The sequence below is a fragment of the Drosophila bipectinata genome, chromosome 3L (genome assembly GCF_030179905.1).
Source record: "Drosophila bipectinata strain 14024-0381.07 chromosome 3L, DbipHiC1v2, whole genome shotgun sequence".
Lineage (NCBI taxonomy): Eukaryota > Metazoa > Arthropoda > Insecta > Diptera > Drosophilidae > Drosophila > Drosophila bipectinata.
Genome location: NC_091738.1, coordinates 9,293,410 through 9,318,669, shown reverse-complemented (window position 1 = coordinate 9,318,669; position 25,260 = coordinate 9,293,410). Strand labels below are relative to the sequence as shown.

Here is a 25,260-nt window from a genome sequence, read left to right as displayed (position 1 = left end):
AAAAGTAATATTTCTTGAAAACAAAACCTTATGATATTCTAAGATATCTATGATACTTTAATAAATATAAACATTATATTACTTCAAAAATTAAAAAAAACAGGGATGTTTCATATTTAAGAGCCTTGAATATTTTATAAATTTTTAAGAAAAAGATAATACAGAAAAGCTTTTAAGATTCAAAGAACAATTTCCTTAAGGTGAACATCTTAAATTAAAGAGTTATACACCGAGGTCCTATAACTTTTTAATTTAAATTCTGTACTTTTATTATTTAGAATATATATATTTTTTAAAATAATAATCATATGCAAGTCCATAGTCCATAACCCCAAAAGGTTAGTGTATTGCAAGCAATCCCGTCGAACGACGGACGCGTGTTGCTTTGCCATATCTTTGACTCAATCTGGAGGCAACCTGGCACCGACCCGACTCGATCCAGCTCCGCCGCTCACCAGTCCCCCTCCCATTCGATGCGTAACCCCCGTAACCCCCATGGGTTGGGCGATGGTGGGGCAAAGATAATACCTGGCAAGGTGGAGTGCTGAGGGCGGTAATGATGAACCCTCGCCTCACATCACATCACATCCAATTGAGGGGCGGACGGCAGTTTCGTTTGGTTTTTTGGTTGTTTATTTATTTTTTTTTATTTTAAAGCAAAACTAAGGAAATCCTTCGACACTGCCAAAAAGATCAGGTTTGTCGAGAGTTAAAAGCATATAACACAAGCAATTAAAATAACCCATTTAATGCCATAATTTAGTGACATAACACCGAAATAAATGGAATAGATAAATAAGCTTGGCGCCGTACAATCCTCTGAATATTTATATGTTTGCTAAACGGATTTCGATTTTAAACATTCTAATTAAAAGAAAAAAACTCCAGCTTAATGCGTTTATTTATTCGAGAAATAAGGGAAATGCATAAAATGAAACTAATGCCAAAAGTGGAATTAAATAAAACTCCTAAATAAGAATAGAGTTTCTATTTTTAGGTTTATTTGAAACCCTTTTGTCTACAATACTGAATAGTTTTTGCCAAAGGCTATTAATTAAGCTTTAGAAGGTCTTTAAAAAAAAAGAAAGTATCTTCTAGAAAAAACTGCAGAGAATGCTTAGAGAATTACCAATGATTTCACCTTTCTGCAATGCCCAATACTTAGGGTATCAAAACCGGCCGGGGCTCTGGTAAACAATGCTTGTTTGTTAGCTTGACTGGAAGATTGTTTTGCAGACATAAATCTCAAGACCAAAAGACAGTCCAAGCGAACAGATGTGGACCAAAAAAAAATATCAAGAAAAAATAAAAGCCAGAAGTAAATAAAAAAAAGCCTCAGGGCTAGAAGCAACCCAGACACACAGGTCCACAATAAATTCACTTCACTTCCATCGAAAAGAATTGAAATTATTGCTTATAGCCAATATACAATGGGGTATAGGTGGGATATTAAAAAAATAAATGGTTTTTTAAATTTAATGGAATGTTAAAGAAATATAATTTGTTAAACAATGTAGTTGAAAAGATTGTTTTAATTCTTAATCCTAATATATACTATAAGGTTGTATAAATACCTTTTAGAATAATCTTACAAGTCTGAGAGAATATCCTAGTTAGTGTTAAGATTTTCTGACTTTCCTAAAACCCCAATAGACCACTTCTCGAGTGTATCTTAAATTCGGCTTAAAATGTTGGCTTTAATTGTTTTTTATTTTTTGTTTCTTGCTCGCTTTTGGCTGACACTTGAGTGAGGTTTTGACTGTCTGAGTATCCGAGTGTCTGCTCGGCTTATGTGTTCATTTGTTTATCGCCGGGACAGAACTCGAAACCAGTTCCCCCAGATGAAGTTCTATCGTAATTGCGTATAACTTTAAGTACAATACATTAAGGTCTAATTGACAGACAGACTGGCAGCCCAAAGACGCCCCTTCGCCCCACCAACCCACCAAATTATCAAAATGGGAATAATGTTGGTCGTGTTGGTGTTGGGATTTATTATATAAGAAGCATGCGGAATTACGTAAGCACTTGTCGAGCAGTTTGCCTTATGGCATTAAGTAATTCTTAATTCTTTCGGATCTTGGGTCTGAGCTCTGCTCTTCACGACTTTGCGATTCAGAACTGATCGCCTGACTCACTCGAGGTCGAATAATTACAGCCCTATCTCTCGCAATCGATGGCTGAAACGGGGAAGTGTATATTTTATGCCTTTTTGTTACCCCGATCTCTTCCTGGAGCCTTTTGTTTATTCGAGCATGGCCAATTGATTACGACTCTGGTAATTTCCGTCCATTTAAATTAAACCTTACGAATGACTCTCGGTTTTAGAGATGAAAATAAGACTAAAATAAACCTCAAGTACCTATAGATTTAAGATTAATACATTCTGCTCAGGAAAAAATGTGTTATTAGATTTTGATGATTTAAGATTTAAATTTAATACATTCTTGTTAGGAAAAAATGTGTTATTAGATTTTGATGCAGAATGAAGCAGAATTGATCTACAAATCGATTAAGGTACTCCGCTTAAGAATAGCTTGAGTTGTGGCAAAGATATGGCTTTTTCTGAGGACCATGCTGTCCCTCCCAGGGGTTTTCCATTTTTTGGAAGGCGTTCATATAGAAAATTTGAGAAAAAATCTAAAAAAAAATGTGTCATTAGATTTTGATGCAGAATGGAGCAGAATTGATCTACAACTCGATTAAGGTACTCCGCTTAAGAATCGCTTGAGTTATGGCAAAGATATGGCTTTTTCCGGGGACCATACTGTCTATCCCAGGGTTTTTTAAAGTTTTGAAGCACCGTGGCTAATCGATAATAACCGTAGCTAATCGTATTTACTCAATAAGCCAAAAATATCTTTAGTATTTTATAGCAGTTGTAGAAAATGTGTCTGCTAAGAAACTTTAAGTTCTGGTTTCTTATGGGGTTCCTTCTTGATGTAAAAATGTGTTTTGGAATCTACAGGGATGCCCGTACAGTTGGCCGCGATGGAACTTTGAGGTATGAACCCCAAAAACTAACCCTAGAACAAATGCAAACTTTTGCCGAACTTTCGAGTATTGAAGATCTTAAACAAACTGTTCAGGAAATTGCGATTGAGAGAGTTCCCGGATCCCCTGGACATTTTTATGTGCGGGAGTATATAAGCAATAGGCTGTCGTTGCTGGGCTGGAAGGTGGAGTTTGATATTTTCACGGAAAAGGTACCGATCCTTGGATCCGTCACATTCCACAATATAATCGCCCGACATAATCCCGATGCGAAGAGGACTTTAATGCTGGGCTGTCACTATGAAAGCAAGTACTTCAAGGAGTTTAATTTTAAGGGCGCCACGGACTCGGCTGTGTCCTGTGCCCTTCTGCTCAACATGGCGAAAATGTTGCACAATGAAATCCAGCGCAATGAGATCAGTCTGATGTTTGTTTTCTTTGATGGGGAAGAGGCTTTCCATAAATGGTCTAAAAAGGATTCGCTATATGGCTCCCGTCACTTAGCAAACGTGTGGGAAAAGCAGGGCTTCCTGGATCACATCGATCTCTTTCTACTCCTCGACTTGATCGGAGCCAAGGACCTGTCTTTCAATAGCAATATTCCAAAGACTGAGAACTGGTTCCAGCGGCTAGTCCAGCTGGAGGATCAAATGATCCAAACGGGAATCCTGAAAACAAATCGTTCTATTTTCAAATTTATGACAGGATCGGATGTCCAGGACGATCATATTCCATTTACCCAACGCCAAGTCCCGGTGATCCATTTAATAGCCACTGACTATCCAGCGTTTTGGCATTTGCCCGAGGACGTGGAGCTGAATGTCGACTACAATACCACGGAGCAGGTGGGACAGGTCCTGAAAATGTTCATCATGGAATATCTCCTGTCGGCTCCAAGGTCTAAGTCACCTTATGTGTCACTTAGAAGCAGTGGATCCGATCCTCTCAAAATTTACATTTCATTGCTTTTAGCCATATTTGGTTTGATTTTGGTGTTATTGTATCGAAAGTCAAAAATGTTAAGAAAATAATATTTTATAAATAATTATATCTAATTTTTAAATTTAAAATAGAGCAAGGTTAAACAACATCCTTATTATTGATGACGATTCCAGGGTAATTCTCGATAATATTGTTTCTTTATTAATAACGAAATACTCCCCAGAGGCATTTGTACGATCGACTCCACCGCAGAATCCTGTGCGGTTTATGTTGGCTATATGTATATATAACTTTTTTTGTGCATTTTTGCTTATCCTGCCAACCGAATCGTATCAAATTTCCATCCATCAGAACATGCCCCCAACCGGACCGACCGTTCGTTGGCAGAAAATCGGCTAAAAGCCAACAGGGCCACGGGGCAACACTCGAAATTTATGTACGCTGCCTCTCGCTCGCTGAAAGCAACACGAAAGTTAATTAAACTTGAAAATAATAAAAGCAAAGCGAAGCAGAACAGAACAGAGTAGAACGGTGGCAGGCAGCAGTGGCAAAAAGGATATGGATGTGGCGAATAATGAAACACAAAAAGTGTACATCACAGCCAGCGGGCACCAAATGGCGGACACGGACATGGTCTACATAATACATACATACATATATATATATTGTACATATATAATACATACATATATACTATATTTATATCGGACAAGGTATGGAGTTCGGTGGTCATCATTAGCATATCGCCGACAGCAGCGCGAAAAAGGGTTCCCATTTGAAAAGTTAATCGCCAGCTGATGCTGCACTGTGATTGCGAGTGGGGCAACTTGCAAAATAATAAAAAAAATAAAACCCGAGAAGAACTGAAATAAAATAAAAAAGAAAAAGCCGGTGGGCAGTGGGGTGACGATGACTGCGTTGACACTGACAGAGGCCACCCGAGCCCCCACCCACTCGGCCAAAGTACCACCCCACCGAAGGCCATATCCCTGTCGTCGGACGTTATCTGCGGACTGCAATAAAAACGGACAATAATTAAAACTGGCAAATAGAAAGGACTGTGCTTGTGGTAGAGTACACTGGAAAAAAATAGTCAATTGTGAATTATAAAAAATATACATTTTCAATAAAGCATATAAGCAAAAATTGTAGGGTTAATCATAGAAAGTATACCTTTAGAACCCATATAAATATATATCTTAGTTTATTTCAATTAATTTTTTCCCAGTGCTCTTAAAATTGATTAAGCCCAAAGGAAAATTGTTCTTTTGACTAAATACTGATAGCATGTTAATTCAGGGACGGCCCTTTGAGCCTTTCAAAGGATTTCTTTTCCAATATTTTTATCCTGATTATTCGTTTCTTTAAAACTGGAGCACAAAGTTTGGGTATTACCACGAAAAGTCTTGCCCAACATTCATTAACAGTCTGTCGTCATTCGCCTAACCCTTTTCTGCTTAATCAACAAAAAATTGTGTACTTACAAATACATATAATTTGTACAGTGCGTTTCGTAATTATAAGTTTTAATCAAATTTTAAATTTTACAAAAATTTTAAAAGTTAAAATATTTTTTCTTACATATCTTCTTTTATAGTTTTTTTCAGCCAATCGTCCTGATAATTTTGTAATGCACTGTATATGAAAAACTTATCACATTTTCCGGTTTTTTTAGCAGGTCCGCCTCCTTTTAGCTTCTACGGTTTTTTTTTTAATTTTTTCGCTCAAAACAAATAACCGTAAAAATCTTTGCCTTCCACATCAGTCGTAAAAAAGGGATTTCATTTTAATTACATACGAATTTCTTGTTTTTTTTTTTTTGGAATTCAAAAATACTTACATACATATATAAATATATTCAGCTTTAGGTTTTTTTTTTTGCTTTTTTGGTGAATGGGTGCGAGCGAGTGCATCTGTGGATGATATAGAGAGTTCCTAACCCTTTAGCATCTTTGTGAAACGCTTTTCCTTTCCACCGTGTGTTGACTTTTATAATTAAGCCTTTTGTGTACATTTCCAGTTGACGGCACCCCAGGGGTAGGGGGAGTGTACTTTTGAGACAAGGACTAACAACCCCCGGGTGCTCACCTGGCCGCAAAGGTGGCGGTTGGGGTTGGCGGCTTCTCGTCGGGAGCATCATAAAAAGGATTAATTGTGCGCAATTAAAGAAAATATATTGCCAAGTTCGTTTTTTGTGCTTTGGATACGAAAAGTTTTCTTCCTTCTTTTCCACTCACCGCTCACTCATTCCTCACCCCCTTTGAATTATGCAAAATCATTTAAATACGTCGCCCGAAAAGTTTCGCCAACATTTCTCCGGCGACTTAACCACTTTGGCATGTGTCTCAGATTCTTATTGTTATTGTTCTTGTTGTTCTGCCGGAGCTTAAGTTCATAATGCTCATAGAGAGTGTCACGCCTGGTGGAAAAAACACCCGCGGAGGGGTCGATGGGCGGTGGGCGGTAGTATCCCTTTCCCTTCCACATGCGTTCCCGGGTTAATTGCTCAAGTTCAAAATTAAAATATTTATTACAATGAAAAACTTTGGCACTTTCGCGACGCCAACATGACGAACAAAAGGCAGCTTACAAGCGACCGAGTGCGAGTACCACTCTACAATACCCTCTCAGAATATACGTATATATTTATATGTATACCCCTTAACCAGAAAACCCTTCAACCTCACATGGGAGTTGTTTAATTTGTTTTCCGCTTAGTGATGTTTGCCCGAGTGTGTGGAGGAGGCTTTCGGAAGGTGCCTGTGCCTGGTGAGGTTGGCACTCCGGAACACAATGGAACTTATCATAAATTAAATAATTTCACAAGAGTGCAGGAGAGAGCTTCTTTTCTAATTGACATACAAAAGTTTCCATTGTGTACTGAAAATACATACGTATGTAGGTACATTTGTTGGCTACTCTTATTTCATGATTATTTTTCTTGATCCACTTGATATTTGTTTTTTCTGAGCTTCTTTTTATCTGCCGCCAAGATTGCTAAACAAAAGATTATTTGCCAATCCTTTAAAAATGTAACATGCGGGGCTTTTATATCACCTATCTGCTTTCCGGCCTTGTCTTGATTATCATTTGAGTGTATTGCAAATTTGAAGCGCATGAATAGTCAGCCCAGATCGTCCTGCGGCAATATGATGCAAGTATGTACATCCATAGAAGTCGGGTCGAGGGCCGAGGGTTTATCTGCGCACTTCAGTCGGATTTTGGCCGGGGTAGGAGTTCGTTATGGCGGATATGGCCAAGCACATCCGTTGGCAGATGTTTTTCACATACATGGCTCATAGCACACTCTTCAAGGCTCCAAGCGCATTGGATGGTATAAAAATATGCCCTTTCAACAAAAGTCATTAGAACTAAGTAAATAAATCCAAATAAAAAATTACTAGAATTTCTAATTTATAATTTTTATTAGAATTGATAATATCCGGCATTTAGTTTATTTTCTAGTACCAGATTAGGGAGTTTAAAAATCGGTCGTATTTGTAAAAGTGAAAAAAGCAGCGAGTCGAATGAGCCAGTGTAGCGGAAATGATTTGGTAGCTCCCTAGAACCCCCTATCATTCGCCACGTTCTTTTCAGGCACTCTGTGATTGAAAAGTGTTTCGGTGCTTGTTTTTCCCCTATAAATTTAAGTTTTCTATTATTTTTATCGCTCCTCCAACAGGCGGCATGCCGGCTGCCTTAACACATTCCTCAAGAAACTCTGTGATAGTCTTTTTCAGAAATTCGACTTTATTTGATTTAAAACAAAATTTAAATGTACACAATTTTTATAATAATTTTATAATTCTATAATTCAAATGGATGTTTGCGAGCGTGACGTGTTCTTCGGTTATACTGTGTGTGACGAGGCAGAGCTGGCACAACGAAATGTCCATTTCCCCTGGGATAATTATCTTCTTCTTGAAATTTTTTTATATGCTATAGATATAGCACAGGCTCCCAAGAAAATGAAAAAATAATTCACAGTTTTTAATGCCGGGCTGTTCTTTTCAATGATATTAATCAATTCGTCAATATTTGGCATCTCTTTAGTATATAGGCTCGAATAAACTGTATGACCTTCAAATGTCACTTCAAAGGCATTACTAAAAAGTTGCTAAGATATATAAAAATATCATTAAAAACTTATCTTATCCACGTTGCTGCTTTTAAGACTTACCGAAATTAAAAACAAAATAATCAGAAAACCTCCGAGTAAGATTTTTCTAAATAGATCCCATGTCCTGTTATTACCGTTCAGCAACTCAAGAAGCATAGTCAAAATTTTTCCCAGATTAAAATATACGTAGAGGCCTATTGCGACCAATACTATCAAAAGGCTGATACAAAAATTCCCTGGTATGTACGCAGATCCAACAACACGATAGTATGGAAAATGTTGGCGCAGTGTGTTCGATACAACTTCATATTCCGGTTCAAGGAAGAAAAAGCTTGAGAACAAAAAATTAAATTTATTTAAGAACACCGGTTTTTTTTTAAATAATATTATATGTTTTCTTACCCATATGATATACTTATTTTGTTGTGAAAGTTCAAAAAATAAAACGCCGCAGAGAATAGCAAACTTAACAAAATATGCATTATGATTTTTCCCCTCGAACCTCTGAAGACTGACTGCCGGCCGGAGAGCGTAGAATTCTACAGGCTCGATTCAACATGTTGCAACCGAAGCAGCAAGTTCGCTCTCCAATCAGCTGATCAAGCCAAACTTATAGATTAAATAAATAATCATTAAATGCCAAATCCGCATTTAATTCTAAACTTTTAATAGCCGGAAGAAATAATTTCAAATTATAAAAATCGAAAGTTTTGGTCCACCTCTATTAAGGATATGGAAAGCCCCTCTTATTTCCCTCCTACTTGCAGGATGTATTTTTTTTTATACTCATCATCTTCATCATCATCCTGGCATTTCGTCATTATCGAGACAGAGAATTTGTGCTGTCATTACTTTTTATGGCCCAGCAACATGATGCACTTGCCTTGCCCCATGTGGTTGAGCCCGGGTCTATGAAAACACACCCATACATCGTAGAGGTGGGGGCGATGGTGTTTTGTATCTGAGACTGACTGGCAGTTAAAATATAATTTCAGAAAAGAAATCATCATAGAGCCCGGCCAGAAGCCCCAGTGTTGAGAGGCAGTAAAAGTAAAACATCAAAGTGAATGGCAGCTGGGGAAAGGATGGGGTGGGGTGGGTAGAGGGAAGCTCGGAGGCTTTTCATGCTCGGAGGACAAGCAAGGAAGTTGAATGTGCGTTGGCTCCGTTTGTCACCGCTAGAGAACGCCACAGGCGGTGGGGCAGTGATGGGTTGGGATGGGATGGTGGGCACTTTTACAGAGTGAATAGCAAAAGAACGCATTTATCCGAGGCCCTTTCCAAAAACACACACACACACACATTCTCCATCACTGTCGTGTATCATTTTTTACATATCTTCTTCATGTGGAAAGCATACACAGAGAAAAACAAAATTTAATACAAATAATTTTTTTGAATCTTATCAGTTAAAAAATTGGCATGAAATTGAAATTTTTGTTGCATCGAACTAAATGAGAGAGATTTTTGCAGTCGCATCGAATCTTATTGAACCTCATCGAGAGAACCCTTAAAGGATTTGGTATTTCCTTTGTTAATTTTAAAATAAAACCTGTTCCTAATTACATTTGTATATTTTTATTGCACAAATTTTAATGATTTTTTACTACTTTAGAAACTATTATTAAAGAGACTTTAATTAGATATTTTTGGTTTTTTTTTTTTTATACTGTACTGTAAAAAAACGTCAGCCTTCCGAAATTGCCAGACGTTTGATTGTGTAATTGATTTAGCGAGAAAACTCTTTTCGAAGCACCTCCCCGCCACCCACCACCCAGCACCACCCCCTGTTCATCGCTTTCAATCCGTCAATCCGTTTAAAGTCGTTGGCTAATTAAGTTGCGTCCCAAAATGGCAGCAGAGTGGAAAATGAATTGAAAGGACAGGTCGGGGGAGTTGGGAAAAGGATGTGAAAAAAACAGCGCCAAAGGACTGGAACTTTTTTCTGTTATCGTTCTGGTCATAAATGAGACTTACCGACCCAAAAGAACCACCCATGAAACCACCCAACCCGCGATGTAAACGATTTCAATTGCGAGTCCTCAACACCAAAAAATTTACGATCGTTGCAGGCACTTTTATTTTATTTTCAGTCTTAATTTTTATAAATTTGTATACACTACCTAAGAGTTGTTATAATTCTATGAATAATTATATGAATAAATATTTTAAAATTATAACAATTATATTCTATGGCTTTTGTTTTAGGAAATATTTCAAGTACATACTTACTTTTCTTATTGAAGAGTATTTTTAAATCCTTTTTATTTTTTCCCAGAGACCCTGTTTTTGGCTGGCGAGACATTAATTTTAATGTCGTCGAAAGGCGTTTAAAATAAATTTGGACAGAAATATAAAATATTATTCAGTCGAGCGGCTGGTCGTTAAAAAATAGACACCAGCCGTGCTTACCTATAAAAAAACCCAAAAAGTTGAAATGTCTACAACATGGATATACCTATGAAAAAAAGGGGGGGATATCAGCGGAAAATTCGACATTTAAGCACGCGAGTTTTTATTACCGAGACAATGAAACGCCAGTGAGGCTCAAGAGCAGCCACCGCACATTACAGTGAGGTGGAAAAGTCTGCGTAAACCCACATAAAAATGGCATAAAACCGGAAACCCACCGCAAATGGGTGGAACCTGTGCGAACATGGCCGTAAACAATATTCCTAATCACATTCAGCAATCGATGCACCTGCTTTCAATAGATTTTTATGAGAACTAAAAACCTATATTTTAGCTTTAAATAAGTAAGTAGACAAATACAATCTAAAAATTGATTTTTTTTTGTCACTTGTAGAATTTAATTACATTTCAGAGTCTCAGATGTGGTTTAAACAGCCCTCAAGCTGAAGGGAAATTAGCTTTTAACACCCGATGAGAAAAATTGGTAGAAGTGCCTGTGTGGCGGGGGGAGAGCAGAGTGGTAGAGCGGTGTGACAGCGGCTTATTTGAAACGAATTTTAATTAAAACACAGCGGAAAAGTTTCGGCCAGAAAGCAGGAAACTTTCCCCTCATTCCTGCTCGTTGACTTAAATTTAAATCTCCGCCCTGACAGGCAGGGTTCTCAACTCTCAACTCGTTCAAATCTCAGTTTTGTGGTAGTTGGTTAGCTCTATTTTTTTTTTGGCTCAAAACTTCAAGATTGTGACAGTTTAAAATAGTTGAATAACCAACTGACTGGCATGGGTATATTTTAATAATGGAAAATAGGCAAATCGCTTCCAAATTCTAGTGACATTCATATTAGGGATATCATCGAGACTCGTAAATTTATGTTTTCCAGTTGCTGGAGATGTAAAATTCGCTGGATGGTTGATGGTTGGGTCAGGTGCCACATGAGATAGGCATGATCTATATAGGGATAGACGAATGAATCGGCAAAGAGCTTCAGAAGAGCCTTCTTCATAGGAGACCCATAACCCATATGATAGGTATAGGAATCTGCATGGTACTCAAAGTGCCGGAGGAAATATAAAACTATCCAGGTGGCTATCAGGTGTACGGGCGGGAGGAGGTATTTGTAGACCAGCCAATAACCAATCATTTGGGGATAAAAATCCGTAAAGTCGGCCGCCTTGTAGAGGGTGTTCAAGGTACTCGCATAGGAGAAGATGATTAGGTAAATTAAGAGGATCAGGTGGATTAGAACGACGGCTTTGGGCACATGCCGCATCTTCCAGTGGGCCAGCTGGTGGGCCACAAAGGCCGCCAGCTCCTCCTCCCCCAGTCCGGAGCCCACGTGGGTGGATGGCAGGTCGTCCACGGCCAGACCCCGGTTGAACTTGAGATTATCGTGAATGTCCAGTCGAAGGCAGCAGCAGCAGCCCAGGACCCAGGCCGTGGGACGTCCCACGTGGAAGGTGTGCACCAAATGGATCCGATCCAAGCGAAAATTGAACCGTCCCAGAACAGACAGTAGTTCATCGTCCATGACCTCTTGCTCCATCTTGTAGCTTCGGCCCAGGCAGGGCACTCCAAAGAACCCCATCAGGGCCATCACAAGAATAGTGACCAACAGGAGAAAGACCCACACCACCACGGAAAACAGCCAGTGGGTGTTCTGTTCAATGTACACAAATATCACGGTCACCGGTATTACGATCAGCTGAAGGAAAACCGCCACAAAGGCCAGAGTGCAGAGGAGACCCATCAAGGGGGGAGTTTTTTCCGGATCCACATTATAGTCGGGATCCAATGATAGCTTTTCATAGAAGAGCTGGGGCAGCAGTCGAAGGACCATGTAGATGGTAAATAGCGACATGAAGGCCATATTCAACCAGACCAGATCGGCGTGGCTATACCAGGACACACATACATTCCAGATTCCGGCCAGGATGCCAAAGTACAGATCCATTATACTAAAGAAGGCATCACACACATAGCCAGTCAATAAAAGCCAAACTGAATGCATTTCTCGGTCCTTGGACTCCTGGAAAATATCCACTATTTTAAGAAAATTATAGTATAATCTCGAGTAGATCTTAAATCCCACCTGAAATGCTTCGGCCGACATAACGCCACCCATTTCGTATGGTGGCTTCCTTTTAGTGTTGCACATTTTCAACTGTCGACAGCAGAGGACCACATGAAATGCCGCATTGACCAGAACTACCAACACCAGGACGTGGCGCAACAAGATCGGGTCCGAAAGACTCCACGTGTCCGGAATCATTTTAGTGCCAATACCATCGCCAATTATCCTCAAGGGAACTCCCTGAATGGGATCCTCATACAGAGGGGCCATGTTCCCCCAAAAAAAATATGCCCTTTCTTGTGTTAAGTTTAGAATAAAATAATTTATTTTTTTCAAATGAGAACTTTATATAAGGTTACTGGAAAGGTAATATTTTCTTTAAATATTTCCTAATCTTAGGTCTTTAAAACCAATTCACGCATATTTTCAAATCAGTAGGGATTATTTTAGTGACTAGTACAAGCCAAGGATTATAATGGCGCCAAAGAAATTACAAATATGTACCCAGGACATGTACTTGGATGTAATGGTTCTTTGTAGTTTCTTTCAAGGATTTGAGCATCCTTTCGCTTGGCATATCAATAATGAGACGAGGGCTTGGCGGGATTCTAAGGGGAATTTTGTTGCCAAGCTGGTTGCTTTGATGGTTTCGGTTCAACGCCATTACTTAACCCATACTCACACCACTCGCCATACTTATAACCACACACTCACACACACACACACACACATATGTAAATATACTCACACACACACAAATGCGCGAACATTCACTTGGCATCTCTAATTAGTAGAATTTAATCTTCACACTATGGCAACGTCAAACGTCCCGAACTGCTAACCCCGCGCCCAGGCTCTGGTTCTGGCCCAGGCCCAGCCCCGCCCCCATTCTTGGTGGCACCCATTTATCGCCCACCACCCCCCTGCTATCCTTATTCCGCCCATCGCGCTGCTCATTATGAAAAATTTCAAATTAAAAAGACGAGGGGAGTGGAACAGGGCACTATGAAAAAATTAATTAAATAAAAAAAATATTCTATTTAGTTTTTAACTTTTTTATATAAAATTTTTATTCTAAACTAAGTAATAATAAAAAGAAATACTAAGTTTTTATTGCGTAAGTACCGGGTATAAATATTTATTTCAAACCCTCAGTTCTATTGGAAACTTTCTTAAGAATATAAACATTGTTAGAAGGTTTTTCAGTTAAATAAAAAATCTATAAAATATTCCTAAATATTAATAAATAAATGAATTATAAAAAATACCAACATTATTTAGTACAATATTATTAATTAATTAACTAAACTTATTCTCAGTGTGTGACAAAGTAAAAGTTTCTCTGAAGAAGTAACATCAGGATTTGCATAAATACCAGGACATGTGTGGGCGTGGGTGGGTGGGTGTGTGTTAGTATCACACATCATGATTACATAATTTAGCTATTAAAACAGCGCCAAGTGCCTGACTAAGAGTGAGAGAGAGAAGAAAGGGTGTGAAAGAGAGAGAATGAAGGTAGCTTATTTATGCCTCAACACGCCGTTTGGCGCAGCTTCAAAGGATCCGAATGGATCCAAAAAAAGGGGGCTAAGAGGGATACCAAGTGGGGAACTTGGTGGATAGTGGGGGTAGTGATGGGTGAAAATGGAAGCGCGGGGGCGTGCCTGGCGAGGGGTATTCCAGTTCAACGGCACACATGTGCACTTGATTTACTCATTAGCGTTACTTTTCTGTTCATAATAGGACGCTTACCAAGCCGGAAACCGCTGCTGCTGCCACGCCACCCCCGCTCCCTCTACCCGATGCCAACCACCAACGCACTCCCCCCCGTCTCCCGTCCCGTGGAACCTGGTATTCCACATTTGGTTTCATTTCGAACCGTTCTGGATGCGTCGGCATAAGCCGCTTAGGCGTATCCTTTGTGCATGTGTAATGGTGCTGGCTCACCCCCTGGGTCCTCTTACCCCTGCCCCTGCCCCTGCACCCCCGCACATACGCACACCCACCCAACACTAAGCCCTAATAATCCTCACTATTTTGGCCAAAAAAAAAAAGAAATAAGAGAAAAAGGTAAAGTACTGGAAAAAATATTCAAGTATTTTTAGGAAACAATTGTCTTTTAAAATTTCTCAGAAAAAGGGAGATATTCTTTCGATTTTGCTACAAACTTTCTCTCAGTGCACTTGCGTAACTGGGTAGCAACCCAAATCGCTAGGCCCATATTTTCATTCTCCCTTCCAAAGTCAAAATTTCACATTTCACATTCGCCAGGGGGCTGATTGTGATTCCTCGCCTTTTCGGAGATTCGGCTTTCCTTGACTACCAAAGATGCACTCGTCAGATACTTTTCATACACAGATCTCTCCCGAGAGAAGGGTTTACTTTACTACCAATCAAGATGGTCGAGGATTTTATGAAACTAAAAGGTCCTTAGAGAATGATTTACTTTTAATGAGGTTAAGCCCCAACAAATGGCACTATTCTCCAACGAGTTTCCAAAATATTCTAATAAAAGTTTTTCACCCGCATCGAATGGAAATTGACAAGAAAAGGGCCAAGTTAATAGGAATGAGTGCTAAATATTTTATTTCAGGTTTTAGAACCCCAGACCTTTATTTAATACTTACTTCAAAAAGATTATACTTGTGCCCCAGCTGACTTCAAAGTTGAATTATGACTGTAGTAATCCTAAGCCGTATAATTATGTGGTTTTTGACTTGCAGACCTTTGTCTGGACTATTTACCTGAGGACTTGATAGATTTGACCAAACTCCTTGGCCTTCGGGCTCTGTGATATATGTATATCCTCCTGGGCTACCTCAATTATCTTGCGTAATTGTGTAGAAGATAATCCGAAACTGATTCGGATTTGTTGCGGTCGAGTTGTGTGCCGTCATCTTTGGCAATCGATAGGCCCTACCCTGGATAGGAGTTGGGGAAAATTTACGAGTTTTTTCTTTACAAGTAGACCATCCATTATCGACGATAAGATCGCAATGTGAATACAAGTTTCCGTTGCGTTACGTGATAAGGAGATTTTAAATTAATAATTCACTCTTGTTGCACGAAACGTGAAAAACGTTGGAAAATTGCTCAATTTTCCATGAAAACAAGGTAAAAGGCAGAAAAGGCAACGAAAAAAAAAAAAAGAAAGAAAGAGAAATTTATGCTAATTTTTGGACAACTATCACTGTTTAACATCGGTGGGGACGTGGACAACAATAACCACCATCCACCCGAAAACTCGATGGTCATGTAAAGCAGTCGACTGAGCAGTCGACGTCAACGACGACGTCAAAGGCAGCGTAACGAAGTAACCTAATTAATTTGTGGCACTCATTAGCAACAATTGAAAATGCCAAAGCCAGCAGAAGCAGCTCCTCTAACCGGCTCCCCCCAGTTTTTCTTTCCCTGCCACTCGTCAACTCGACCAGAAGTTGGAAATGTCCGTAATGAGTGTGGGGCACAACCCCAACTGCCCCAAAAACGCCCCAGTCCCTATTACTTTAACGAATAAAAGAAAGACTTTCTTTTTCATTCAACGAATATTTTATACTCTTTAGGCTTGAGTCTAAAATGTAGACTTTTAAATATTAAACATGAAACCCCTTTAGAAACTCCCCTCACGATTTCCAACTAGACATATTTATGTTCCTAATATTCAAATAATTTCCTCAATTTCAACCTTTAATTGTGACGTGATCCCAATCGTAATGCCAGCTTACAAGATCGGTATGTTTTAAAGACTATTTAAATGATCCATAAATCCCACAAAACATGTCCAACGTGACTCTGTTTTAATCGAATGCATTAATTTAGAATGAATAACTCATAAATTTGTTTCACTCACGATCGAATTTCATGAAGATATTTGTATTCATCAAAAATGCGATTAAGACAGAAGTTTCACGAGTTCTATTCAATGACTTTTACTTCCCAAAGACCAAGAACCACCCAGTAATTTGTTCTCATTTAGAGTGTCACTAATAGAGCTGCTTCCGCCCCATTTCGTCAGTAGTGGTCCTGAGGCGGAGTCTTACCAATTTCAATCAATTAAGATTAATGTCCACATCCAGGGTAGATTCGATCATTTATAACTACTCTTGTTTAGACGACATCTTCATCGAGGATCATCGATCAACAACGTATTTCAATCTAATGATCTTTCTGGGCCACAAGGAGTAGAACAATCAGAACTTTCAGGAATCGGGTATATAGTCTTCTTCCCACGCTGCCAGGAAAAGGCAATGGACCCGGGCTAATGAGGGCAGGTGCAGGGCATCAAATACCAAAAATGTTAACTAATTTTCGGCTTTGTTGCGTTGACGTGTGGGAAGGAAGGAAGGCAGGGAGGCGTTGCTGCCATCACCTGCTTTCGGGTTTGGGCCAAAAAAAAGTAGCCTTGGCTTGTGCGTGAGCTGGCCCTATTCGAGGGCCCTGTCAGTCGTCACTCACGCGGCCGGACCCCCCCATCCTTAGCTACTCTACGCATGACATTTTTACCAACGGCCGGGGCCCGGCGATATGCAAAATCATTTGACCCGGTCCCGGGAACTCTGGTTAGACCCCCCGATCGCTATCTAGGCGCTAATATATGCCACTGCCGCTGCCGCAAAATACCTTTGGTAATGCATAATTCGAGCCACTTTTCCGGCCCTGGCTAGCAACCACCAAAAAAAAATACCTTCAACCACTGGTGGTGGACGGTCAGTAGTGGTCGGTGGCCACAATCGTGGCTTTTGTTTTCCATTCGAGGCCTGGCTGGGAAAATCATTTAATTAACATTTTCAGCCGACTTGGAGGCGCGAAATTATCACGCATATGCGTAGTACAGTGGGTGTGCCACCTAAAATTTTAATTAAATTTAAAGATTGAAATGAATACGTAAGCTATATAACCTAAACATTTTTCTAAGGAATAGAAGTAATGGTAAAGATTTTAAGCTATGTAAATAAGTGTATACGAAGTTATAAATAATTAAAAATATATTAAATAAAATTTTAATAAAAAACCATCTCAAAACAAATGTTTCAGATGTTTTATAAACTGTACATAAAATGTTCCTTGTAACTTTATTTTTTTTAATTTTAATGTTTAAGTTTTTGAATATTAAAACCAAAGAATTCTTACCTGAAAATAATTATATAAAAATAATTACAATACCTTAAACAAGTTTCCTCAATAAAACCCCTAAAAAACTATAATACCATTTCCGCCCATTGTGTAACCGTTACAGCCAGGTCAGCTGTTCTCTTTGAGCCAAAGACCGAACGACCTTTTTGGCGTAAATTATGATTATGAGAAATGCAAACGCTATTCGAGCCATTGCCGCTTGGCATTTTTCATAAAACACGGCCCGACCGACGCGTCGGTGGGAGTTATGTAAATACATTTAATTTTTTTTTTTAGTTTTCCCGCTTGGCTTTTTTATTCTTTTTTTTTTTTGGTTTTTCATTGGCCGGATAAAATATACATACATATTTGTATATCCATTTTCATGTGAGGGCGACTGTTGCGTATCTTACGGATACGCGCATGAAATACGAGCAGTTCTACCTTTGACTTTGCGCTTATTACCTCTGATTAATTACCGGGTCGAGTTCTGTTTCTTCTGTTAGTGTTTTTTTTTTCTTTTTGGCTATTTTTTTTTTGTTAGTTGTTTTTATTGTTGTGAGTTCTTTTTGGGCCCCGTTAAGTGTGATATTTGTAACACTTTGCTGACTTATTGTTGGGCAGCTGAAAGGCTTTTAGGGCATCGGCATGCCTTGGATATGGCTAATTAACCCATTACGCCATTATTGTTCCTCTTGTCGGTCTGACCGGCAAAAAGGGTTTTTTTTTTTTTTGTTTCTTGGCTTCTTTCCGTTTTGGGCCGACGCACACGTGTGCTGGGATGGAACTCTGACCTGACCTGGCACTGTTTGTTGTGTGTGTTTTCGTATGGCTTTCAAATCTGCGCAATAAATTCCAATTTTGTGGCCTAATGAATCCACCGAGGTCCGCCCATACATTTGGCCAAAGTCAAGAGCCGAAAAGGGCCGCAATTAGCCAGTCTGTAGGGCCAAGCCCAGATGCTATTCTTTTTTTATAGATACTAAAGGTACCAAATATGACGGCATATTCAAATTAAAATTAAATATTACATAATGTTTTGAGATTAATTGCTGATAAAGGTACACAAATTACAATTTAAGATAATAAGCTAAATTAAAATTTATTAGCCAAAATTAGCAAAACAAGTTGGTACCCTGAAGGCATTAGATCATCGCTGGGGAATAAATTGAGAAATTCTGGCTTTAGTTTCGGGTGTTGGTTATCAAACAAAATCTCTTAAAATGATGTCAGTTAAGAGTTCTACATTTATTTAAAATATTTATTAAAAGAGTTCCTTGAATTTTAAACTAAAATAAACATAAAACCATTTAGTTTTCCGAGAATATGGATAAAATATTACTGATTAAGAAAACTTGTTATTATTTTTGAAGTTTTCAGCTTCGAATAGCTCTTCTATTAAAAGCACCCTTTTAATATCTCAAGTAATTACCATTAATTTGTCAAAAATTAATGACAAAATTCTCCAAAGCCGAATCAAAAAACACTTTCATAATAATACCCTTACCACTTGTCACTATTTTGGACCTCAATTAAAGCAGCGTTTTGTTAACTGCCCGACAATTTGCAAGTCAAGGCTCCCCACCCCCATACCTAGCCCCCAAAACCGCAAAAACAAAAAGGAAACCACAAGGATTCCATCCATCGCGGAAAAGTGTCAGGCTGTCATTGTAGGACGCCTCCTGCCACAAATGAGTGTGGCAAATCTGGGGGATGCGGGGGGCTCCAGGACTCCAGGAATTTATGCATTCTCCGGTTTTCTTCTCGTAAGTTTCAATTTTCATTGTAAGCCTCGTAGGCCTTTGGTCTCCCGCCTCCTTCGAAGGACAAACAGACGTAAGCCCATTGATTAATTTGAAATTTATGATGCGCCAGCGTATCGCAGGGCATCCATAACTTTTGCTCTGCGGTTGCCAGCACTCCTTTACCATTATTCTGGAATGTGTTCTCATCTTTCACTCGCTCACGGCTCATATACATTTTAATTAAACGCTTCCGGTGCGGAAGAGCCAAAAGTAGCAGAAGCAGCAGCAGCTGAAGCGGCAACAACAAAACCAGCAACACTTGACAATTTCACGTTAATCCTGGTCACAGGACCTCGCCACGGTGGCTGCCTATTTTTCGGTGCTACCCATAATCATAAACATCGAACCGGAGGAAAAAGTATGGGTTCCACACTGAGGGAAAATTAAGGACTTATAAAAGAAATATTTATCAATAAATTAAGGAAATATTTAGAGGTATAAAGGGAATACTTTTTAAGGATCTTTAGAGTATATATTTATGTATATTTTATTTTTTTTAATATTTCTCCAAGTGCATACCGTACATGCGGCTTAATTACGCGTGCCAAGCCTAGCGGCTTTTGTTATTATCATTCAGTCAGCCGGTTACCGGTGCCACTAACCATGCTGACCCCCTTGCCACACACCACCCTTGCCCTCCTCCTCCTCCTCCTTCTCCCAGGCTGCTCCTTTTGTTGGCCTCTGCCCATTGATGATAATGTTTGAGCGGCATTGGCTGCGCTTAATGAATTTATTTGTTACGCATGGCGTACTTTGAATTGGCGTTGATGTCAGGATGAGGCACACACACACACTAGCGCACACTGTGGCAGAAAGAGTGGCAAAGGAGGCTGAAAGCTGAAGCTGTAGCTGAGGCATTGTCCTGCATAGTTGCCCGCGCCTTAATGAAATCCATTATTACGAAACCCATTGCCAGAGTCGCCGAGCAGAAGCGAGGCCCAAAGTAAATACACTTATTGCGGAAAGTGTTGGGCCCAACCCTCGGGAATGGGCCAAAGGAGCCGTGTAAGGGGTAGGGGCGAAAAGGGCAGGCATAAAACGCAGCAGGAGCAGGATATTACGCACAGCAAACGATGTGCAGAGAAGGACGAGAGTATGGGGGGCCAGAAGGCACCAGGCAGCAGGCGGAAATGGGAATGGCAAAAGGCAATGTTAAATATATACACTGGAAAATGGTTAATACATATAGATATAGGGATATATAAATAAAAACATATCAGATATCCGAAAGAATGGCAATAACTGAAAGAAAACTATGAGGTTTTAGGGGTGATCAGATTTTGCAAAATAAATATACCTAAATATTATATAACTATATCTTTACTAATCTATACCCTTACCTACATAATTCTTGAATCTGTAATTTTTTATTAAATGTCTATAACAGTATTTGTTAGTTTTTGTTAAATTTTTTGGCAGAAATCTTAGTAGCGATGTAATGTCAAACTTTTAGTTTCATTTAATTTAATAATATTTATAAGAATCTTTATTATTTATAAGAAATTCAAAGAACTACTTATAAGAATGCTTGAATAAAAATGCATTAAATTTCTATGTAACCTTTCTTTATCTTCGCTCTTTCAAATATTAAAAATATTAAACAAACAAGTCTTTACCCTATTTCCCAATTTAATATTTCCCTAAAAACATCTATTTTTTCCTCAGTGTTGTCATCCGTAACGGTAAAGGGAAATGGCATACTGGAATTTATATATGTATATATTTTTTTCCCCGACTTTGCCAAACCATCTCTGATAACGAGGCGAACCCTCAATTGACCGTTCTATGAGATGCAAATATCAAGCGGCCCCCGACAGCGACAAAGGTCCCATAGCTCGCGAGTTGTCACCAACAAAATCCACCCCACCTATCCGTTAAAAAGAGCCCCTCCTCCTTCATTTGACCTGAACGGAACCTTTTCACCGGAAGAGGGTTGGCTATTAAAGACCCTCGCCGAGCAGAGCATGCAATTTCCACCAATTCAACAAAAACCGAATCGAATGTTTTGCACATGAGGAGCAGCTATCAATGATGTTTAATGTCATACCGGGAATCCTTCAACTATACGATGGATGGTGAGGCGTGTCCATTAGGGTAACGCAGAATCATTAAGGGATAGCCATATATATATGTATGTGTATAATATTTATCGAAAAACATGTAGAAGCAATCAAAAAGGTTGTACGAAAAAAAAAAATGCGATTATGGTGGGTTCACTTCATTTAGGCATTATTATATGTGATGTTTGGTATTGACAGGAAAAAGGGGGAATATTAAAATTGCAAACGAAAAAAATGGAAAACTTCTGGCAGAATATTTCAATAAATCTTTCTTTAAAAAGATATTTCAAGAAATTCATTCTCCAAATATTATTTTATTCCTAAAGGAAGCCATTATTTTTTGGGGTAAAAAGTTTACGCCTTCTTGTCTTACCCTGTCTTAACCCAAAAGAAAAGCTAATGGAAAATTCTGATTAAGATATTTGGTTGCCAGGACTGTTGCTGCATATAATTATGTCTTGTAGTCCTGTCACCGCCTCCTCCTCTGACCGGATTCACCCCCACATGTGCCCCGCACTCTGAATGCGACTCATTCATCACGCTAACAACGTCCGCAAAGTATCTCGAAGATTGTTAGCACTTTCTTGACTTGGCCCTAAAGCAGGATAGAGGGCGGTAGAAACGCAGTTGCGTGGCCAGTTATTTATGTTGGCCGGCGAGTGGCTAACTATTAAAACTAACTACTTAGCAAACACTCGCCCCCAGAACCTCACCATCGCCTCACCATGGAAAACTTTTTCGGCAAAGTGCCATTTAGTTAAACATTCTGACACATGATAAATGAGTCAAAGACCTACATATATAGCTAGTGTGATAGATCTGGGCAACCCATCTGCAAGGAAGCATATGCCGGATCCTGGTCCGTGTCCGGATCCTGGTCCAGGCAATTAAACAGTCAGAGCTTGGGGAACATGTAAATTCATAGAATGCACAGGGAGAAACTTAATAAGACTTGATATGGTTCATTAGGCATATCTTTTAATACCTAATACCTTTCTTATTAAAGTCCTAGAGTCCTTAAGTCATCTACAATTTATGATATATTTTTGGCAATATTTTTTTTTCTCTCTCTGCCATTTGAGAGATAAGGGAAGAAAGCGAGAACTCATTAAATAGAAAGCATTTAATGCGTGTCCAGATACAGATGAAGATAGTTCTCAAAGATATAGTAATAGAATGTCAGCGGCAGCTGACGGAAGAGCTGAGAGCCCTCGGAAAAGGGGGTTGGAATGAGGAAGTGCGATATCAGGAGTCAAAGTTTGAAGCGTCGACCCCCAAAAAGAAATCCTCATCATCAGCAGAGCAGCATCGCAGGAAGGTCATTTAAGTTTTAATGATGGAGTTGTGTCAATGGCGGTGGGTGTTTATATTAGGGGGAGGACATGCGAATTGGGAGTACTACCATACTTTACTATATACAAGTTGTGGTTGCTGTTTTTCCTGGGGGAGGTTGCTCCGCCCCCACTTTTTCCACTCCCCTCCTCCACCTTTCAAAGTTCGCCTCTAAGAACTAAAGTAGCAAAGTAAACACAGAGAACAATGAGTGACCAAGCAGTGAGGAGGGGAGGGGAGGGGAGGAAGCGAGGGTAATAGCCAAGTTTGATGCGAAAATTGAAAGAGGGTGTCGACGACTGTACATACACCGTTATCATTCACCGGACCGAGTTTCCCCACCCACATCCTGTGCCACTCCACTCCTGTGCCACACCGACCCGGCCAACCCTTTAGCATCTTTTCAGCAGAAAAATATTGTGAAACTTTGCCAACAAAACAACTCGAACCCATCCTCCGCCACACCATACCCTCCCAACCCATAGCTCTCCGAAAAAGCCGAAACTTTGCGAACAATGTCAATAGAATAGTCTCCAGGGGACAGGAGCCACTATGACTAAGGGCTTTGTACCTATCAAATGATTTGGATTCTAATTAAATGAATGCCCGAAACTTTCCAGGACCAGCAAACGGGTAAACGAAAATACCAAGGACGAAGGACGAAGGACGTCGGAGGTGGACGTGTATCTGCAAGTATATTCTTTTCTGCTATAACCGCCCAAGGGTACGGATGGATTCCTTAAGCAACCTACTAAGGATAAGGAAGGGATTTCGTAATTAGGGTTCGGGATTTGCCTAGAATATGTAACATAATACTAGACTATTGATTTTTTTTTTATTTAATTAAAATGTTTTGTAGATAAAGGTCTTGATCATACATAGGTAGAGCCACCTCTTAACTCTTCAATGAACAAACAAAGTTGGCATTGGCGTTGGCGTTTTGGCCGACAGTCTTTGCAAAAAGCTAATTAAACGGATCCCAAGTGCCGACCACTCGAGTGAGTACTAGCCTGTCCATGGGTATTAGGCTTTATCAGATGTGCATTCATTCAAATACACTTCCTTTGGCCGCTCACTCAACGGCGAGGCGACTTCCCGTTAGCACCTAAGCCCCGTCCAACCGGACTACGACTGCGACTGGACTGGACCGGGTATCCATCAGATACGCATCAGTGGCAAAACTCAAGCAACTGCAAATGGCTAAATACATAAATAAACGCTCAGGAGCAGGCTTATGACGGCAAATGGAGAAAATAATAAAGCTTAGCATATCATTAAGTAGTAGTTATCTGCTTAAATCTGCTTAAGATTAAAAATGTTTTAGACATAAGTTTGGCTTTAAAATTAATTAAATAAAATATACATAAATAATATAGTAAAACTAGAATATTTTTCCTTAAAAAAATTGTATTTTCCTCTGTGCAGTCTTAGTTTTAAACCTCATTTCTAAGCTTGGCGAAAAAAAGGCAACAACCCACTGCAGTTAGAAGGCAACTGGCGGAAAAGGAGAGACAGCGACTGGAGCAGAGCCACAAGGAAATAGGGAAATGCTTTTCCACTGCGGCGACAGCTGCGTGGCTAATCCGACAGGCTAAACAGTCGAGCATTCAAGCAGTTGCACAGTTGCCCCCGGGGGAGAGTTGCAAAAAAATGGAAGGAAAACCATTGTGCACTGCATAATTGAAAAAAAAAAAAAAGTGGGGAGCAAAAACATCATCAGATAAACAACAAACACAGAGGGTTAGTGGGGAGTGGAGGGGGACTTGAGGTAATGGGGAGGTGGGTGGATCACTGCCAGGGCAATTGCAAAAATAACAAAAGACAATGGCAAAGTGGCGACGTCCCGGCGTGATGTTGGAAATTGAATAAAAATATGTATTTTTACTTATAAGTATTCCATATAGCCAACGTCAACAGCCATTTTCACCAAAGTGCACGCAACGGTAGCTGCAACATCAACACTTACACCAACACCAACACTTATAGCAGCAATAATATCAGTCTCACCAGCAACATCAACCAACTTCCACTGCAGTAACACCTTCAAAGTTGATTGATAAAAATAAGAAGAAGAAAAAGTAGAGTATAATAAAAAAAAACCAGTAAGTAAAATGCTGAGCTCCTGTAATGAAGGAGAGGGTGGCAAGGGTGGTCATAGTACGGGTGTTGGGGAACTAACGTATCGAGTTGCTGCTCTAATGTGACAGCTCAATGCATTTTAGATGGCAATGACAAACTGAAATGGCAACAACAACAATAACGACAACAGCAACAGGAACAGAAAATGCAATTTATATATTTCCTAGGCGAACAGTGATGCTAACAAGTTGAGATACAAAAAGAAAAAAATATTATTATAAAAATAATATTATTAGTCAGTATTATACATTTTTCAAAAAAACATATTTATT

General features: G+C 39.4%; 2 protein-coding genes and 1 long non-coding RNA gene across 5 annotated transcripts; 1 reads left to right on the top strand and 2 right to left on the bottom strand.

Annotated features, from left to right (window-relative positions):
- Window positions 1-2,405: 2,405 nt before the first annotated feature.
- LOC138926292 (uncharacterized) lies at window positions 2,406-2,800 on the bottom strand. The gene is made up of 2 exons (XR_011442766.1): window positions 2,696-2,800; window positions 2,406-2,640 (listed from the first exon to the last, which is right to left on the bottom strand). It is a non-coding gene; the product is annotated as an uncharacterized lncRNA (long non-coding RNA).
- Window positions 2,801-2,874: 74 nt separating this feature from the next.
- On the top strand, window positions 2,875-8,174 carry LOC108120682 (glutaminyl-peptide cyclotransferase). Of its 2 annotated transcripts, XM_070279807.1 has the most exons (2): window positions 2,875-3,004; window positions 3,090-8,174. In XM_070279807.1, exon 2 carries the CDS (start codon window positions 3,279-3,281, stop codon window positions 4,023-4,025), a length of 747 nt encoding a protein of 248 aa, XP_070135908.1. In that variant the 5' UTR covers window positions 2,875-3,004; window positions 3,090-3,278; the 3' UTR covers window positions 4,026-8,174. The 2 variants fall into 2 exon arrangements, with proteins under 2 accessions (XP_070135908.1, XP_070135907.1); XM_070279806.1 differs by having other exon boundaries at window positions 2,884-8,174.
- A 2,963-nt stretch (window positions 8,175-11,137) lies between these two features.
- On the bottom strand, window positions 11,138-12,861 carry LOC108120667 (CAAX prenyl protease 1 homolog). Of its 2 annotated transcripts, none has more exons than XM_017234412.3 (2): window positions 12,559-12,861; window positions 11,138-12,495 (listed from the first exon to the last, which is right to left on the bottom strand). In XM_017234412.3, exons 1-2 carry the CDS (start codon window positions 12,808-12,810, stop codon window positions 11,305-11,307), a joined length of 1,443 nt encoding a protein of 480 aa, XP_017089901.1. In that variant the 5' UTR covers window positions 12,811-12,861; the 3' UTR covers window positions 11,138-11,304. The 2 variants fall into 2 exon arrangements, with proteins under 2 accessions (XP_017089901.1, XP_017089902.1); XM_017234413.3 differs by having other exon boundaries at window positions 11,138-12,509; window positions 12,559-12,696.
- Between the last annotated feature and the right edge of the window lie 12,399 nt (window positions 12,862-25,260).

What these genes read in the sequence shown, in the direction of transcription:
- LOC108120682 (XM_070279806.1), top strand. Translation starts at nt 2,889, where the DNA reads ATGTGTCTGCTAAGAAACTTTAAGTTCTGGTTTCTTATGGGGTTCCTT.
- LOC108120667 (XM_017234412.3), bottom strand. Translation starts at nt 12,810, where the DNA reads ATGGCCCCTCTGTATGAGGATCCCATTCAGGGAGTTCCCTTGAGGATA. An exon ending in TGTCGGCCGAAGCATTTCAG is followed by an intron (nt 12,496 to 12,558) that starts GTGGGATTTAAG and finishes GATATTTTCCAG; the next exon opens with GAGTCCAAGGACCGAGAAAT.